This window comes from Pollachius pollachius, assembly GCF_949987615.1.
Source record: "Pollachius pollachius genome assembly, chromosome: 3".
NCBI classification, from domain to species: domain Eukaryota; kingdom Metazoa; phylum Chordata; class Actinopteri; order Gadiformes; family Gadidae; genus Pollachius; species Pollachius pollachius.
In genome coordinates, this window is record NC_136936.1 from 17,996,902 (window position 1) to 18,015,405 (window position 18,504).

The 18,504-nt window shown below is 44.3% G+C and overlaps 1 protein-coding gene across 1 annotated transcript in view; it reads right to left on the reverse strand.

Annotated features, from left to right (window-relative positions):
* lsamp (limbic system associated membrane protein) overlaps window positions 1–18,129 on the reverse strand; it is a 134,626-nt gene extending 116,497 nt beyond the window's left edge. Inside the window, exon 1 of the mRNA XM_079732104.1 lies at window positions 17,762–18,129. Coding sequence (XP_079588230.1) covers window positions 17,762–17,916 — 155 coding nt within the window. The 5' untranslated portion in view covers window positions 17,917–18,129. The remainder of the gene's footprint in view (window positions 1–17,761) is intronic.
* Window positions 18,130–18,504: the final 375 nt, after the last annotated feature.

The window sequence follows — 18,504 nt, forward strand, 5'->3', positions numbered from 1 at the left end:
TCCATGATAATAAGTTAAAACTATGTGTTGAAATGTGTCGGGAGCAGTGTTGCCAGAGTTACCTTGAAAAAGTAATCCGATTACTGATTACTAGTTACTCCTTAAAATAGTAACTTAGTTACTTTTCTGATTACTTGATTTTAAAAGTAACTCAGTGAGATTACAAGTTACTTTATTAGTTACATTTAGCTGCGACAACACCCCCTGCCGCCCCAAAATAAAAAAATAAAACTGGTTTTGCCAATACTAGCTTCCCCCCCCGTCAACAATTGTTCTCTCCCCCGGTCAACAACTGGTCTTCCAATTCTGCGCAGGGGGCTGGTAGGGGGAATTCGGGGGGGCCCATCAATACCTCTTGTATACAGGGCCCAGAATTTGGTGCTACGGCCCTGGGCGCCCACACTGACACACGGCTTTCAACCGCTTCGACAAAATATCACTGCGCGCTTTACGGGGCAATCACCGGACACAGCTCCACACACACACACACACACACACACACACACACACACACACACACACACACACACACACACACACACACACACACACACACACACACACACACACACACACACACACACACGCACGCAGCACCGCGCGACTAATTCCGCCGCTAATAACAACTGGTGGCGCGGACTCTGGAGAGTCAAGGTCGACACTCGCCTCTGATAGATTGAAGTCTTTGGAGACTTGCACTTCACACACACAAACAGATAGACAGGCAGGCAGACAGACAGACATACACACAGACACACACACCACTCCATCGCTCTCAACGCCAACCGGAGATCCGGTATAAAAATTTAAAAATAGTAACGCACAGTGACTTTGATGAGTAACTTTAATCTGATTACTGGTTTGGAAATAGTAATGCATTAGATTACTCGTTACTGAAGAAAGTGGTCCGAGGCCAGTAACGCGTTACTGGCATCACTGGTCGGGAGGAACGGTTGACAAGCCCCATCACCTTTGTTCACAATCTTCCCCCACACTCTTTTCTCCCATGCACATGTCTCGCCCGCTTGTAATCCTTCTGTATGAAGATGGTCTTTTAAGGGGATCTCAGTTGAGCTGGCAGCTCGGCCCAGACGAGCGCACAACATGACCGGAAAAATAAAATAAATCAATACTTTCAATCCCGATGTTACACAGGGAAGAGAAGGTCGGACGGGGAGGGAAAGAGATAGGCAGGCAAGGAGAGAAAGACAGAGTGAGAGAATGACAGAGAGAGAAAGACAGAGAGACAGAGTGAGAGAAAGAGAGAGAGACAGAGAGAGAGAGAGAGAGAGAGAGAGAGAGAGAGAGAGAGAGCGAGAGAGAGAGAGAGAGCGAGAGCGAGAGAAGAAGGACCTAAGGCCACTGAAAAGCATAGTGGATGTCTGCAGGAGAGGCCATGAAGGGCAGCACCCTGAGACTTAGACACCCGAGATTTGAAACTGTGTTGGTTTTGACTAGTACTGGTGTGTGTCTCCTTGTTCAACCTCCTACTGTACACAATCCCACACACACACCCACACACACACAAACACACACACACACACACACACAGACACACATACTCTTGGATATATGATCTATAGCACATTGGAAATATATACACAACGATATAAAGACATATAAAGTCCATAAAGATATAAACATAAAGCCAAATGATTAAAAAGTTCATTACAATGGAGTGATACACCACATGGAAAGCAATCAGAGGGGTCCTAAAAGGCTAGCCAGCTGCTTAAGTGCTCCAGTCTGCTCATACCACAGGGACGGCAATGGTGGTGGGAGAAATATGACCGGGAAGCAACGACAGGAAAAAAGAAAAGCATGGCACATCTCTGCATCGTGAACATGTGTGTGAGAAGTTCATTTGTTTGGTTATTTTCTTTTGTACATTTGATGTCAGTGAGAATTTGTATTTGAATGTCTTCTTTGGGGGGGAGATACAGAAAGGAAGGGGGGGGGGGGGGGAGAAAGAGAGGGCGAAGGATAAAGGATGGGGGGGGAGAGAGAGAGGGAGGGAGTGAGGTTGGAGTAAATGTGAGTATCTAGGCCATCAGTAATGAGTTTTCACAGTCAGAGAAACACTAGGCCCACCATGATATATTTCTACACTGCCACTGTTTTTCGCCTGTCACTTGCAGTTACTCATCTCGCCTTTGAATGTGCTTTTATGCCTCTGTGTGCATGTGTGTCTGCACATGTGTGTGCAGATCTGTGTGTGTGTGTGTGTGTGTGTGTGTGTGTGTGTGTGTGTGTGTGTGTGTGTGTGTGTGTGTGTGTGTGTGTGTGTGTGTGTGTTTGTGTCAGGATGCAGCAAAGGACAAGTTGTCTGCACTCTATGGGATAAATGCTTTATATTGTAATCAACTAAGAGACAGAGAGAGCAGCTCCATGGAGCAGAGATACTATTACTGGTTTTTGTTCTGCCTGCTTGAACCACACATCCAGCACAGTTTTTCTGGAGCAGTGATTTAAGACAGCAAACACAGGAAGAGCCTGCGGCCACTGACACACACCCCAAATTAAGAAGCCGATATACACACAATCAATCTTCCCCATAGCTAGTTCACAGACACATACACACACACACAGCTTAGGGCCATAGAGTTGATTAGCAGTAACCTAGTTCAATAGTATCTACTACCCAGCACATTTAGGTCACTTTAATGTAGGACTCACACTGAACTTTGCATGCATATATTAGTAAGAGAGAGCAAGAGAGAGAGAGAGCGAGAGAGACAGAAAGAGAGACAGAGGGAGAGAGAGAGAGGGTGACAGAGAGAGAGAGGGTGTATTTTTGTGTGTGTGTGCGTGTAACGGTACACTTAGGACCTCCAGTCTGAACTAAGAGGTTCTTGAGCTGTGGTTGCAGACCCACCACCAGATAACAGCAGCATTCATCATCAACTTATTACCTGATAGGTAGAAAAGTTGATATTCAATGAAGTCATCAAGATATCCTTCAAGGTTTCGTTATTATTTTCCTCATTTTGAATAAAGTGTTCTTGGAACGGAATTTAGTCTGTTCTAAAGGCAATTCAGAAGCCATGATTTTGACGGCAGCTTCATAGAGATGCTACTTGGTGGAATATCATTTAAAATGATTTTAAAGTTGTTAATGGATCACAATCTCTATGATATTGCAAAGTAATATCACATTGGTGGGCAATACGAGTAACTAAGAGAGAATAAGGAGAATAGCTGGATATGCTGAACTAGTTGGCCCTCTCGTTTAAAGCAATGCCTCGGTGACACATTTAGTTAATACATGACATCACACACACACACACACACACACACACACACACACACACACACACACACACACACACACACACACACATCTCAAAAGTGAGGAAAAACAGTAACACATTAAATGCTTCCCTAAAGATTTTAACACGTTAAAACCTTAAAACAGCCTCTGTTAGCATCAGTCTACAATATTTGAGGAAAACACTGTTAGAGCTGAAGAAAATAAAATATTTTTAAGCATTGGCTATTAAAAGAGCATTGAAAGAGAAATGCTCACTTACAAGCAACACTGTTATTTCCCCTGTGAGAGTCAGCCTGGTCGTTGTAACAGGCATTTGGCTGAGGGGAAAAACAGCAGACGTCAATTATGGTATTTGCTCAGGCTGAAGCCAGGCCGGCTGTGGGCCCATTGGCGTTCACTGGTCACTTTTACAAACGACCCACGCCAAAAGCAGAAATCCCTTAGGTCTGCTTTTATAGAGCCCCAGAATACACATGCAGGTGTTCATGCTTTTGCATATGCGTCCAAATATCAATACATCATTGCATACGTCTGTATGTTCACTAATACGCATAGCTTGTATGTGTGTGCGGGTGTGTGTGTACGCGTGCGTCTTTATCTGCATCCACACAGGTGCATGCACACAGACACACAAACGCACACGAGCACACACACACACGCAGAGGAAGGAAGAGCGATTTACTATTCATCACCGCAACACTATCATTCGGACAAACTGTGACTAGCATCATTGAGAGTGGGAGCAGCATTCTCCTCCGCCCACACATGGCAACATGAAGCCATGAAGCCTGAACAAATGCAGTACATGTGATTGGGCGTGCAGAGAGAGATTAGTACGATTAGGCACATCCACGTCCGGCCGGCGCATCTGGCACAAAGCTTGCCCTGGGGCACAGGAAGATGCCACGGGAAGCAACAACTAAATAACGCGATCACAAAAAAAAAAACGGCATAAGTAGGTTTAACGGGAGAGCTGCGAGCCTCGAGAATCAAATTGAAAGAGAAGTGATCTCCATGACGATGGCCCCTCGGATTAAGTTCTTCACCAAAATGTAGGATGAAGCGCGTAAATGGTTGCGTAACACCTTTGATTTGATATCATTTATATGGAAGTGGGCCACAATTTCCATCCCAAGATAAGAGGAACTAGCTCGACCTGAATCTTGTGATGTGTCGTTATGTAATGGTAGATATATGCTGCGCAGATGGTGGGTAGATTCATAATTAACATGGCCGGCCTTTTCTTATTCGTGACTAGCATGGAGGCCAGCGTGTGTTGAATACAGACAACGGCATCATGCACCCACACGTCACGACGGCCAGGCTTCATAAATCCCTCCCTCCTCTTGTCCCGTAGACACGGGTGTCTCCCCGCCAGAGTCACCCGGTGTGACCAGGCAACCGTCCGTCCACTCCGCCGCGGTAACATGAGTTGACAGCAGCATAGTCATTACCAGTCCGCCGACGGCCAGAATTGGCCCGGTGAGCCCAGGGGTTGCGTGTGTGAGAGATGTGATGCACGCAGCCACTCCATGTTTGCTCCCTGATGTTGTTCCATCGCTTGCTATGCTAGCCCCACACCTCCGTCTCCACCGCTGCCCCACCCCCACCGGGGCGGCCTGGCTTGTCTTCGCAGGCCGGAAACCAGGCGATAATTGGCAGAGTCCTGCCCTGCTGAACGTCGGGGCGTCGGGGGGGCAGACCTGGCGGCCTGTTTGGGAAGGGGGCTGTGCCTCGGTGATTGATTGTAATTACAGGGGGCAGGGGCTCTCAGTGAAAATCATGGCTTTTAAGAAAGGGGCGGGATGAAGCACCTGGGGGTGGGCGGTCGCGCCGCTCTTGTTTTGGTTTGGGTAATAATATGGCGAGACGAGGAGCGCGGTTTGCTCCTGAATACCCATAGCAACCCTGGTGGTGGCTGTACGGGGGTATGACACATGCAAAGAGGAAAGAAGCAAACATTATGACTCAGTCTTTAGCGAAGTTCAAAAAGAAGAAGGAGCCATGATAAAATATATATAACTCAAGGTGGGTAGGCTGGCAGAGCCACCGCAGACTGCACTCTGGTTCACTGTAGCAAAGCATTCATGTCCTGGTTCTACCGCGTGGTTTAGACGTTACAGAGCCAAGGGTTTGAAGCAAAGCACAAATGCTGCGAGGGCAAGGACACACACATACAACCATGTGAACACAATATTTTCCCCGGCCTTGTACCCCATGGGTGTGATGGACAGCAAAACCAAATAAAGAGAGAGAGAGAGAGAGAGAGAGAGAGAGAGATAGAGAGAGAGAAAGGAAAAGGTATTGCAGACAGAGAAGGCAGAAGATGACCACAGACGAAATGTTTTATTTTAGATAATACATTCATACAAGCCTGGTATGATGGTTCAAGTCCAAACAAGTCAGAATAGAGATAAAAACGTTATTGTCCGCTGTATTTACATACACTAGAAATTCTTCTTTGGCACCCTGAGTTGGGGTACCGGGGTTTGGTGGAGGTTACAAATTGGAGAAGAAGTGAGGGAGCGACGACAGTGCTGTGACGTTTGGGACGGATGCATGACACCCAGAGAAGTGTGAAGAAAATTGGAAATGGCAATTTTCACATGTGGAGAATGCACAAGCGGGACAGCGGTGTGACATTTACACCACCAAGTTATCAATAACACCCCTCGCTCATCCAACCTCACCCCACCCATTATTCGCACTCTTTGCTTTTACCTCCCTACACACACCCACAGCCCAACACCCCCCTGCCGCTGGGCACCACCCTCTCTACCCCGCCCCGCCACATTGGGTCTTAATGTTAGGGTAATCACAAGGTGGCCAAAAGTCACAGGGAGGCCTCAGTGCAATATCAAGTGTCGGGGGGTCTGGGAGTTTGTGCATAGCTCTCATACTCTGAAAGAGAGATAGTATATATATATATATATATATATATATATATATATATATATATATATATATATATATACACACACACACTATATATATGTGTATTTATATACACACTATATATATGTATATATATATATATGTAAAAAATATTGCAAAAATGCTAAACCCATCATTTGAATGTTAGTAAAAGTGATCCTACAACAATGTAACACGGCAAACAATTCAGCCATGTTGTAAGTATCCATTGAGTTAGGGAAACAAACTAGCTGAAATATAACATGTTATTCGAGGAAGAAACATATTTATTCTATCGAATCGGGACTCAGTGCCGGCCGATAGGAACGAGTCCGAACTTGGAGTCGGTATCGGTAAAGAAAAATGGGTATCCGTGCAAACCTTGTTGTGAAAGCAGTTTTGTTTGCGCAGGAAAAAAAAAAGGTGTTGTTTTTTTTTGCAAGGACGGTAAACAAGCCAAATCTACTGGCAGATGTGTCGTGTTGGCACCGGGGGGACCATCAATTTATTAGGAGAGCCCTGCTGTTTTCTGGCTCCATAAATCAAATAATCCTCCCCTGTATTGTTAGCGGTTCTCGATAGGTAATGGGATTCTCTATAGCATTTAACCGTTACTGACAACGACACAAGTGCTTAGTCAAATAATGCTGCCGCACGCTCACCGTAAACACTCCCTGTTGCACATCACTGAAGAGGTATAGGCGACAAACACACAAAAACACATACACAGACTCACGCGCACACACGGGTGTGTCGGGGTCTGATACATATAGGGCCGACGATCCATTAAAACAATTTTGCTGAATACAACAGGAACATTGTGCAGAAGTAAGACAAAACGTAGTCTACTCTACTACCATGGTGATCTTTCATTAGCATACGTTTATGCTAGCAGGGGCACATGCTAAAGGAGGGTGCCTATACCCTAGGGCAGGGGCGTAGGAATGAGTTTAACATTGGGGGGGACACATATCGGAAACCTGACAGATCCGGTATAATCTTTAGGTGGGACAAATGCGCCTGTCTCCGATATTGGAGGGGACACGTCCCCTCCGTCCCCCCCGGTTCCCACGCCCTTGCCCTAGGGGCTATTTATTCTTATCTATGTGTTATGATTTTAGTTGGCTATCTCTCTAGCACTTTGTTGGTCTAGCAATATGTACAATAGCTCTTTCTCCCAGAGCTACATACACTGGATGGATCCTCTTCAGAATCCAGAGAAGGAATGTGTATCACACTGCCTGAGCTCTGTCGAGAAACTGTTATGTTTAGTCACACAATTTGTTATTATGGGTTAGTGCCGTGCTATGAAATCACTGTCATTCACAGCGTCTGTCATTATTTGTTTGGTGTTTTCTTTTTTTGAGAATCCTAAATGATTCAACTACTAGGACTGCTGTCTTCGCCACATGAGATGCCAGTGGGGGACAAGAGAGCCGATACTCTTAGACAAAATGAAAAAAGACCAGACTCACCAGTGGCATGTACATATTTTTTGCAATTTTCAACCCACATATTTCACCCACCACGCCCCCCCCCCCAACACTAATGGTGTATGGCTAAACGAAAGTGCTGAAAAGGAAATGAACCACATGATCATCTTCTCATTCCCCAATACAATATATGGGCACCTTTAAAAGGATTCAACGTTAAAGTGTGCTGAAACGGATGATTTATTGGGACTAGCGCCAGCCGGGTCCTCCTCCCTCTAGCAGGTAATGAGATTCATACTTTCCGTCGCCATCATCCTTCTCCGCTGTAACCCGTCATATTTCCTCATATCCAGTCATGTTATTCTTCCCTTTCAAACAAGATGCGCATCCATGAACTAGAACAGCCCGGTTCTAACAATAAAACAGTGGCGGGTGGAGATGAAGGGGGTAGGGGTAGGGGGAGGGGGACATAGGGAGAGCTCCGGGCATGACTGAGTCCTGAGAGCACTGAGGGTGCCGGTGGTAGTGGTTGTGACAGCAGCGCACAAACAACTTTATTATTCAAGGGCTGGCGCAAGGTTTCATCAGAATTCTGGCACACAAAAAAAGAGGACAAAAGTTCCTCATACCGGAGCATCTTATGATAAATGTATGACAGGAGGCATCATGGGGGAAAGAAAGCTGCAGGAGTACCAGGGAAACTTGTAGGGCTGCGTCATCAACTTTTCATCACTCAAAATCGGTTTCAGTAACACTGCTGTGCGACATGATTCTCCCAGTGCCCCGTTCGGCGCTAACATTTTTCTAGGCCCTTCTCTTAATCCTCCCCCTCCCCCGACCCCCACCCCATCCCCAGCAAGAAAAAAAAAAAATACACTGTAGAACCAGCACAGACCCCCGGCCTCAACGTGCTGGAACTGCTAAGTCGGGGACAAACACAGCACTACAGTGGAGCAGGAACCCCTGCTGGTTGCCTCGGAATACTGTAATGTGAACAAGGAGGAAACGTGCAGCTTATTCTCCATGACAAGACAACAACACAGAGCTGTGTATTCTATTCATGAAGCCCATGAACCATCAGCAGGGAAACTCACTTTGTGTTAGGGAAGTATGCGCGACATTACCAAGCAGGAAGCGATGAATAAAAAAGTATGGGAAGGCAAAGGAATAAAATGCTTAGTGTTTCAAAGGTCCTTTCCATTAGCGGATGTCACCATATTATTACAATCAAACATACAGGGAGAAATGCAGGGTGACAGTTAATCGAGGCTGAGAGAATATCTGCCGACGCATGGCTGCTATTCAGACCTTGCAGGCGTGTGTCGTACACCCACACACACACACCCGGGCTTTGGCAGGGAGAGGAATCTATAGCTTTAATGTGTACTACGTCAGCACTGTTACGAGGTAAACCGATGAGCCTGATGGAGAGTCCTAACATGCACACGTTTAAGTACGGGAGAAAGGGATGATTGTGGTGGTTGTGCTGTGCAGTCAATGGAGCGCGTTCTCCAATCCTCTTTGGTGTATTCTGCCACGGCCGATTGGATAACCATGGAGAGGTTTCTAATCCCTTTAACCCCCACTACAGCACAGCTCCCGCTTCGGCTTCTTTGGCATCCGCACGTAAACATGTGAGGATGTGTGCGTGTGGATATGTGCGCGAGCATGTGCAGTCAGTCACCCACCTGTCGAGAGTTGACGTAAACAAGAGACGATGCTCGTCGTCGTGCTCAAGATTCAACGCCTCAGAGTGTTGACGAGACACACGCCATCAGGTGACTGCAAGAGGAGTTGTCTAATGAGTGAGTCCTTAGAAAATAGTGCTGATGGAACACATTTTGCTGCCAGGCCAGACTAATGACCCCTTATCCAGCCTACGGGGTAATAGAATAATTGACCAAAAACTTTGCGCTAACACAGTGAAGTTTGCTTTAAATATTTTATTTAAATGCGGATCTTCATCGAATATTGTTATTGCTAAAAGCACAGAGCTTCTAAGCAGATAGTATCATGTGTCCAAATTTAATGTATTCACCAAAATGGTGAAACCATTACATTACAAAAATATATTTCTTGTTTTTTTTCATGTCGCACGTTACACATTTCTAAAGGGAACACAATTTATAAACCATTGATTTTCATCATTCTTTAAGAAAGAGTCATTTTCTGGACGCAGACTGCCACAGGTCAGGGCACATTACAATGTGTTTATGGCTGGTTGATGGGGTCACAGGTATAAGGCTCACAGCCTTTGCTGTAGTTTCACAAGTGATTAATGGACGACGATACAAGCTGGTTTCATAGACAGCATTTATTATGCTTTCAAAAAACAGTCTGTTGTAATGGCTGAAAACATTCTATACAATTTAGCTATTTGTTTCGTTTTTACTTTGATTGGGATTATAACAAATTCATTGCAAACTTTAAATGTATTTGTGCTGTAGTGTTAAATTGCTTACAATTATGTTTAACAAAGCTTTATAGTTGAAGCAAAAAGAGAAAAAGATTTGCAGAGTTCATAGGTTTAAAGTCTGAATGGATTAAGCGTAGCATAACTTTTAACATAATAGCATACATTTTTTACGTAACACAGTTTTTAAATAATAATAGGTGATACAAAAGTAAACTAAAGTGATAATAAAGTGATCTGAAGTCTGAACCTAGGCCTAGTATTATGATCAGTTATTAGTTTAAGTAGTAGATGCGGTTTAAGCATGATAAATAGTAGAAGTAGCATGATAGTAGAAGGGTTTATGGTAGTGCATGCAGATTGAAGAATAAATCTACAATAACACTGCTTGAGCAAATATACCCGCCAATGTTTATGTGGGATTATCGAATCCCACATACGGAAATCATTGCTCATTTCAAGGTCTCAACACTACTTTATTTTGGAACAGTCTTGCAATAAATTTGAGGCTGCGTTACAAATAACAAAATGTTCTTTGCATGAGCCAAGAAATGTCTGGCAACAATTAATAAAAAATAAGAAATAGCAGTGTTTATTCTTTCACATCTTAAGTAATCGGTATTGGTAAACATCATAATGCCAATTACAAGTCCTTATTAATCACAAGATCTTTGTTATTGATCAGTTTAATGTCAACCATTTAAATACAGTGACCATGAGTTTATGGTTAGAAATCTATATTTAAAAAAGGTTCTGCTGCCAAATAGCTTACCTTGGTCATTAATTAGAAACTGACAGATGGCACAATCTAATAAATGCAGTTAGTATTAAATGTACACATAAATTAGTGATAGTAATTAATCAAGAGATATACAGAATTGTTAATTCACTGTTTGCCATGTGAAAAAGAGCAGTGTTTCATGTATTGGCAGTTTAATACGATGCACTGTAATTGTAACATGTTGAGCTAACATGAGAGCAAAGATGTGTGTTTTCTGTGACATCTAAGGTTAATACTAAAACTCCGGAGTGTAGTTATATGTAGCTGGGGACTTTTAAGTTATTGTGGCCCTGAAGTACATACCATATGGGCTGACACATTAGAGGTGTTATCCAATAACTATGGTCCAAAACACTCTCCAATTTGGATGGCCATTTCACAGTCTTTACTGTTCAATAATGACTATCATCACAGCTTGACACCACTTCAGCGCCAATAGTCCAGTCAGCAGGTTTCTGTGGGTGTTGATGATGGTTACAAAGACATGAGGTAAACAGTCTTTGAGGACTTTACTTAATACCCATAATCTGCTTTGACTCTACACAGAATTAGTAATGGTTGCAGGAACTGCTTCAAAGTGGTTGCACTCTGACCCCCAGACAAGTCTCCGTCCAGATTTACCACCCAATGTATGGATCTCACGTGACTTATGGCAGACAACCTGCACAATATAAGATCCAGTGTACAGTGGAAGCAGTGTCAGTGATTGTATTAAAAATAGATGTATGCAAGAATGTGTGGTGTGTGGCTAAAGTTTGGTGTTGTGAAAAAATGTCCAACTGATATTCTAAGGGACATACTCAAGGTTGTTGATTACTCAAAGATAAGCCTGCTTATTGACAGCAACATTAATCAATTCACACACATATGTGCCTTTTCCATCGAATGCGACTCACTAGGCTTGAAAGCACACCTGCATTTTACTCTTTTTGGTAGCCTTCTAAAAGCAAGAGAAATACTGTTGGATTAATTATATTATATATCCATGGCAGAAATAGTGCATCATTAAATATGTGTTTAGAGGCTGTGTAGCTCTGCGAAACAAAGCGTAGTTAAGCGAAAATGTAGTGGATTTCTTTTTTATGGAAAACTACTACTTTAGTGCTTCACTGTGATAATAAAAAACGCATGCCGCAGCAATTACAACAGGCTTTGATATTTCAAGTCAACTTAAATGACAAGGACAGCAAACATCAAACAACAGGTGGTGATGTTTATGTCTGCTGGTGCATCTTTGCTCTTGGTGCAGAAAGAAAAAAAAAGAACTGAGCTGCTGTCAAAAAAAGTCAAACTCTGCTGGACTTTATTCATATCCTGCCTTTCGCTCACACGCAAGCTCCTTGAAACTTGTGAGGACTCCAAGTTCTGCCAAATAATTGTATGAAGTTTAGAAAATGGCCACGGATGGGTGTGTTTGCCCATTGGGATCTGTGCCCCTTTGCTTCCCTCACGTGTTCCTCCCTTGCAACTCTCCTGGTCTGACCCAATCCCCAATGAGAGAGGGGGAGATAATGACAAGGCGGGCACAACTCAGCGAGTCTGCCCCAGCAAGATGAGCAAAAATGGAATTGATTTGAAAAACCTGCGTCTGCCTGGACTGAAGTATAGGGGATTATGGTGCAGGCTGTACTTATGCTGTGTCCCTGTTCCCCAACAACCCAACACACACCCCCCCCCCCCCCCCCCCCCCGTCCTTCTTCATAAATTCAACCCATCAGGGTGAGATCATTTTCCTGCCCTATCAGCTTTGCTCTGTGTCCCCTATCCATCATTCCATCCATCAGTTTTGGTTTTCTGTGGTGTCTTTCTGGTTGATGTTTTTTTTTTCACGTTAATCATTGTCCCGTTTTAATCAATCTTTTACCCAGTTGTGGACATGCTTTGCTCTCCAAATTATGTCAAGAATGCACTGCTGGACTGGCTGAAAGAGAGGGGGAAAAAAAACCCGGATAAGATGAGAGATGAAGAGATGCTGAGACAGAACGATGCCCATGGTGGCTCTGAAATGAACACGAGGGCAGAAAAGCAGCCGTCCCCAGGGGACTGGACATACCAAATTATCACGCACAGTCGCCCTCCACAGTCGACATTGATCCTATTCCCGCAGCTGATGAAAATCGAGAACCCAGCTTGGGAGGTATTGCAAAGAGTAGAACCATGAACGTGAGAATGGTGGTGAAAGTAAACACTAGATGGTAAGACTGTTGGATCTTTATCACTACATTAATTGTTTTAGGATGTCTCCTGGAAAAATATGCAGCAAGTTGTGGATCGTCTGAATTAAATCTCGAGGGGAAAAAATATGTGAGTTTACATGGTGAATACAAAGAATAACGTGCCTTTTTTAATCAAAACGCAGCAATGTTCCAGGTACAACTAGCATCTAAGTTATTTTCATGCAATGAATCATTGTATAATCATTTCACACTCTGAAATCTTACTCTGTTAAGCTCTCAATGAGCAAACTTCATTGCATTAGCTGTTGGTCTCAAAATGAAGTGCCTAGTGAGGTTTTTCTCATTTTGGGGAGGTTTTTCCCTTGAAAAGGAAGAAGTTTAAGCCGGTGTAGGTAGATGTTTTACGAATTAAATTGTTTTCTAGTATTTTTTGCAATTGAATGTTTGAATACATTTAGACAAATTTAAGCTATTTAGCTATTTAGTCATATGGATTTGTCCAAATATATTTACAGTATCACAAAGCGCCGGCTTTGCTTCGAGCTAAAATGAATCTGTATTCGGAGGAATTGTTTTAGTATTTTCACACTCTTACTTAAACCCTCAATACAAGGTCAGAATTTGAACTCATGGGAAAGGAGGGAAGTGAAAAGTACATAAATTCCCGATGCTAGCAAGCAGCAGGCTATAGTGGCAGGTATCTCGAGCACAGGGCTTATTACCAGTTTCCAGCAGGCCACCAAAAGTAACAAAAAGTTCTGTCAGTAAGGCTACCAATAATCTAGGACAGGTTCAGACGGAGAGCATCCCAGCTAACTGTGTCATCTGTAGTTATGTTTGTGGCCATAGTTGTGGGTAACTAGAGCACAGGGATTAGCAGGTGTGTTCTAGCACAGGAGGCACATCTGCCCATTAATCTGCGACAGTCCAGGGTGGATCAAGGTGTAGAGCCCCCATAGCTCTCTGTTCTGCCACAGAAGCAGTGTTGGTGTTTGCCGACCAGCAGTAGAAGGATGAGGTGACCAGGGACAAGCATGTATGGGGGTGCAGCAGGTAGCGAGCGCATCTGAGGGGATATCCTGGGGCAGGTTAATTTGTAGTGCAGGCAGAAGAAGGACGACTCTCCAGCCCAGTGAGCAGTCATCAAATAGGCCACCGGGCCAGTGGCCAAACTCAAAAGCATCAAGTAAACTGCACCACTGTTTTTCCAACATGGTACGATAACAAAATAATAGCACGCAAGAGGCTCTCAGCATCATGGTATGGTGGCCAATTATAACGCTTAAATCAATTAAAGGTTGTTGTTTTTTTCACACAAAACATCTAAACAAGACTTAAGGGAAGTTTTGTTTGTATCACTCAGAAAGATGCATCCAGCAACACATTTATATGATTAATAGTGGAAATGTTTCTTTTGGACAACAAAAGATCGGTCTTCCTTTGGCGATATAGATTGCATAGCATCTTTCATTAGTCTCATTTCACTGGCTGTGTAATAAAGGAGCTGCTAGCCAACTTCCAAGACACAAATGCCTGAAAGTAAGACTCAAATTATAAGGCACACAACCCTTATGTTGGTGGGGAGACAGGTCCTCCGGGGAAGAAACCAATGCTGAACGATTGTCCTTAAAACCAACGCGCACAGAAGCGGATATTGTCACAGCATAGATAATTGACCTGGAGGACAGCAATAACACAGCCTGTGTCATTACTGCTTTAATAAGCTGTTCAATTTGCAGTCTTTCACTGCAAACTGGCCTTTGAGGCCAAGTACATGGCAACAGGGAGAAAAACTGCATTAAAAAGTAAACTAAACGGACAAAATGGCATAAACTAACCCACATGAGGGAACCTTTATATCCCTATAATGTTGACAAAGACCAGAAATGTCCAATTCTCTGCAAGATATCAACAGAAAACACATTTTTTTCCAACTACAGACTTAGCATTTAGTGTGCTTTGATTGATGTTCTTGCTTCCCACTGGGGATGGTGTGTAGGAGGTCCAATTCCCTTCCCGATACACCTTTAAAGGGGACCACAGTGCAGTATCCATATATAAAGTGAATACCCAGTCCATCTTCCTATACTGTTAGAGATAACCTATTTCAATAACAAACCAATGTATAAAAAGCAAATAGAAAGCTAATAAAAAATGACAAAAGAGAAAAGTTAAATCTAATCGTAGCTACCTTTATTTTTTAATTTGCTGAAGAAACTGTTCTTGTTTTCAATTGGTGATGTAGTCCTCTTAATGTGAGTCAGTCTTTATGCCTTTGACATGATGAGGATTGACCACTTTGTCTTAAGTGTGCGGTGAAGCAAGAGGGTCAAGGGTTAAGTGTAGCTAAGTCTAAATTGTAATCCCTTAAAGGGGAGTACTGCCATACGCATTGCAAACATACTACCTACTGTGTTACAGTAAACTCTTGGAACAGTTTATTGCAAAGTGTTCCTCACTCTAAAATGTGTGCAATATGTGTGTGTGTGTGTGTGTGAAAGTCAGACCTGTATTATCCAACAGCATTGACTGTTTTGAAGCATAGTAAGATGGAAAATCGTTAATGATTGCAAACATGAATGCTGTGCAATTGCTTATTTAGTCGTGACACTCAATATTCCTCCTGCGTATGCATGGCAAAAGAGCATCAATCATCCACATCCTTTGCGAGAAGCCCAAATCAAATGCCATCAAAACAATCTCCGTCGATAAAAAGTTTTGAGTGTGAGCCGGGGGGAAAGAGTTTTGTTTATTTATTCAGCATGACATTGTTCTGGGCCCTGGTAAACAAACAAATGTCCTTTCCCAATTCAGCGGCGCTGCAACTTGCTGCTGTGTGTTCTGTCGCAGCAGCGCCCCGACCACACGCTGTTCGTCCATTCTGCCGGCTCTGCCTCCCCTCTGGTGCGGTGAATGTCACCGCTGCCGCCGCCGGGCCCCACAGAAGCACCATGCACTATAGTACACCCGCGGGTCACCAATATCCACTCAGCCTTCACGAAACCTCTCTCAGGGAGCCAGATACACTTTCCCCCGCTCTACGGATTACCAGCCTTGCACCTCCTTTCAAAGTTTTCCCGTGTCATAGGCTGTGTGTCTTTGTGTGTGCTTGCTTGTGTCTGTTGTTCCACCCAATCCTACTTGCTAGATAGTGACAGGGTGTAAAAAGCGTTTATTTTTGTAATTCTGTACTCCTTTGAAATAACCACAGGGGGCAATGCCTGCTGTGACCGAGGAACTGTGAACCCGATCAGTGCAGCTAGAAAGCAAAGCTTTGACAGTTTGACGAGAGAGAGACTCGGGACTGAACACGCGTGATAGCAACTTATAGAAACACTATGTGCCTTCAAGGCCCTCCCATCACACCTTGATCAACACATAAATAGGCAGATCCACAGGTATTATGCGTGGATGAGTATAGCAAAGGCAGAACAAATGTGATTTGGAGACGTGAAACAAAGAGCTGGGGCTCATGGAAGAGTTCAACAGTGACTGAGTCTCAGTTGACTAATTTGATCAGCCGCCATTGGGTAAGAGGAGACCTGTTTACAAGGTGGAATCCATTCATTTGATTTATTTTTGCGGTCTCTCTTTCTGTATGTGTGTGTGTGTGTGTGTGTGTGTGTGTGTGTGTGTGTGTGTGTGTGTGTGTGTGTGTGTGCGTGTGTGTGTGTGTGTTTGAGAGAGAGGATACAGAGATAAACATAAAGAAAAAGTATATAAATAACAAGATAGAGAGAGTTAAATAAAGAGGAGAAAAATATTATGATATGCAAGCCTTATAACAGCTTTTACTTCCGAATATTTTGGTTCTGGAAATACACACAAGGCAGTGAGAAAACAAATGAACCAGGGCGAGGGAGATCCTCGAGGTCCGTGTGTTTAGTAGGATTTTTCACTAACACTTTCTCGATCCTATTGTAGGCGGGGAAAGAAAAGGAGGATGCACGAGGCAAAGCTCCCTGTTTACCAAACCACCTTATAAAGCCGCTATGCGCGCTCGCGCCCTGTCAAAAACACATGCAACTCCGGGTCACGTGACCACTGTCATCCGCACGTCGCTTCAACGGGATCAACTTGACAGCTTTCCTTTGTATCGGGAGGCGATTCAATAATGTGTGTCCAAAGCTATATCTAAGAATCAAATAGTGGCTCGACGGAGACATGATTTAGCATAGATGCTCCATAATCCGATCGCTCTTCAATAAATGATGGGCTGTAGGAGAACCATGCAAACTGGGGACAATCAAGTAAACTGACCACGTTTCTCAGGTCTGGCCCATCACTTGATGCTCGAGTCTTCTCAGGCTCAGCCTCCTTGTGATTGGGCAACAACACACACACACACACACACACACACACACACACACACACACACACACACACACACACACACAGTGTGACGCATTTCAACTTGCAACTTAATAAACGGCAAGATGCATGTGAATGGATAAGGAAAATCCACGAAACTCGAATCTATCACTTTTTAAAGACGTGCGTGCTACTGGTCGACTCTGCTGCTTGAGCAAGCGAATCCACCTAAAAACGCCTCTTGTTGAAAATGGATGGAGTTTGACTATGGTTCACTCGTGTAAGCACGGCGTATGCATTAGGCTAGAAGCAAACACTTGGACGGAGATCCGTCCATGAGACCGTGGTCCAGTCAGCACCCTCCCCCAGGAGGAGGCTGCTGCTGCTGCTGCTGCTGCTGCTGCTGCTGCTGCTGCTGCTGCTGCTACGAAGCAACGGAGGAAAGTTGGGACTCGCTCTTACCTTATCACCGCTGTGTCGCCCTGGCGGATGGTGATGTTGTCGGTCGCTCGCTGCATATCCACACTCCGGACGGGGAATCCTGTTGGGATGAGACAGAGGAGTCTGAAAAAAGAAACCTGCAACTGCCTCCAGCACGACTTACGTCCGACCTGCATTTTCGCGGGGGGGAGCGAACTTGGCGAGCTATATAGATCCAACAACAGGAAAATAGAGTTGTCCAAACTACTCGAAAACGCGCGGTGCGTGGACCCACGTGGGACGGACGCACTGGAACGAGCTTGATACTCGCGAGGATGAAAGAAAAATACTTCAAACGTGTAGTTTGCGACGTCTCTCTGTAGTCCACTGATGCGTAAGTGCGGCGAAAGCAGCTGCGACGATGGAGAGGCGAGATTCAGAGGGTGGGGATTTCAGCTCGCGCTCTCTCTCTCTCTCTCTCTCTCTCTCTCTCTCTCTCTCTCTCTCTCTCTCTCTCTCTCTCTCTCTCTCTCTCTCTCTCTCTCTCTCTCTCTCAGATTATGTAGCACTCGAGCACAAATCGCATTGCTGCCCTCTTCACGATACTTTGATGCTCGCGTGCTCGTTGTCAGGACAACAGCACCACCTGAGGTCCTGTTTTGTTAGACACAACTCTTCGGACCATAAAAAACAACGAGTAACCTATAGTTCAGGGAAGTTCAGGCCCACGTATACATTCATAATCTACTCCAATCGACCCCCTTCTGTGCTATTCTATTCTGCAC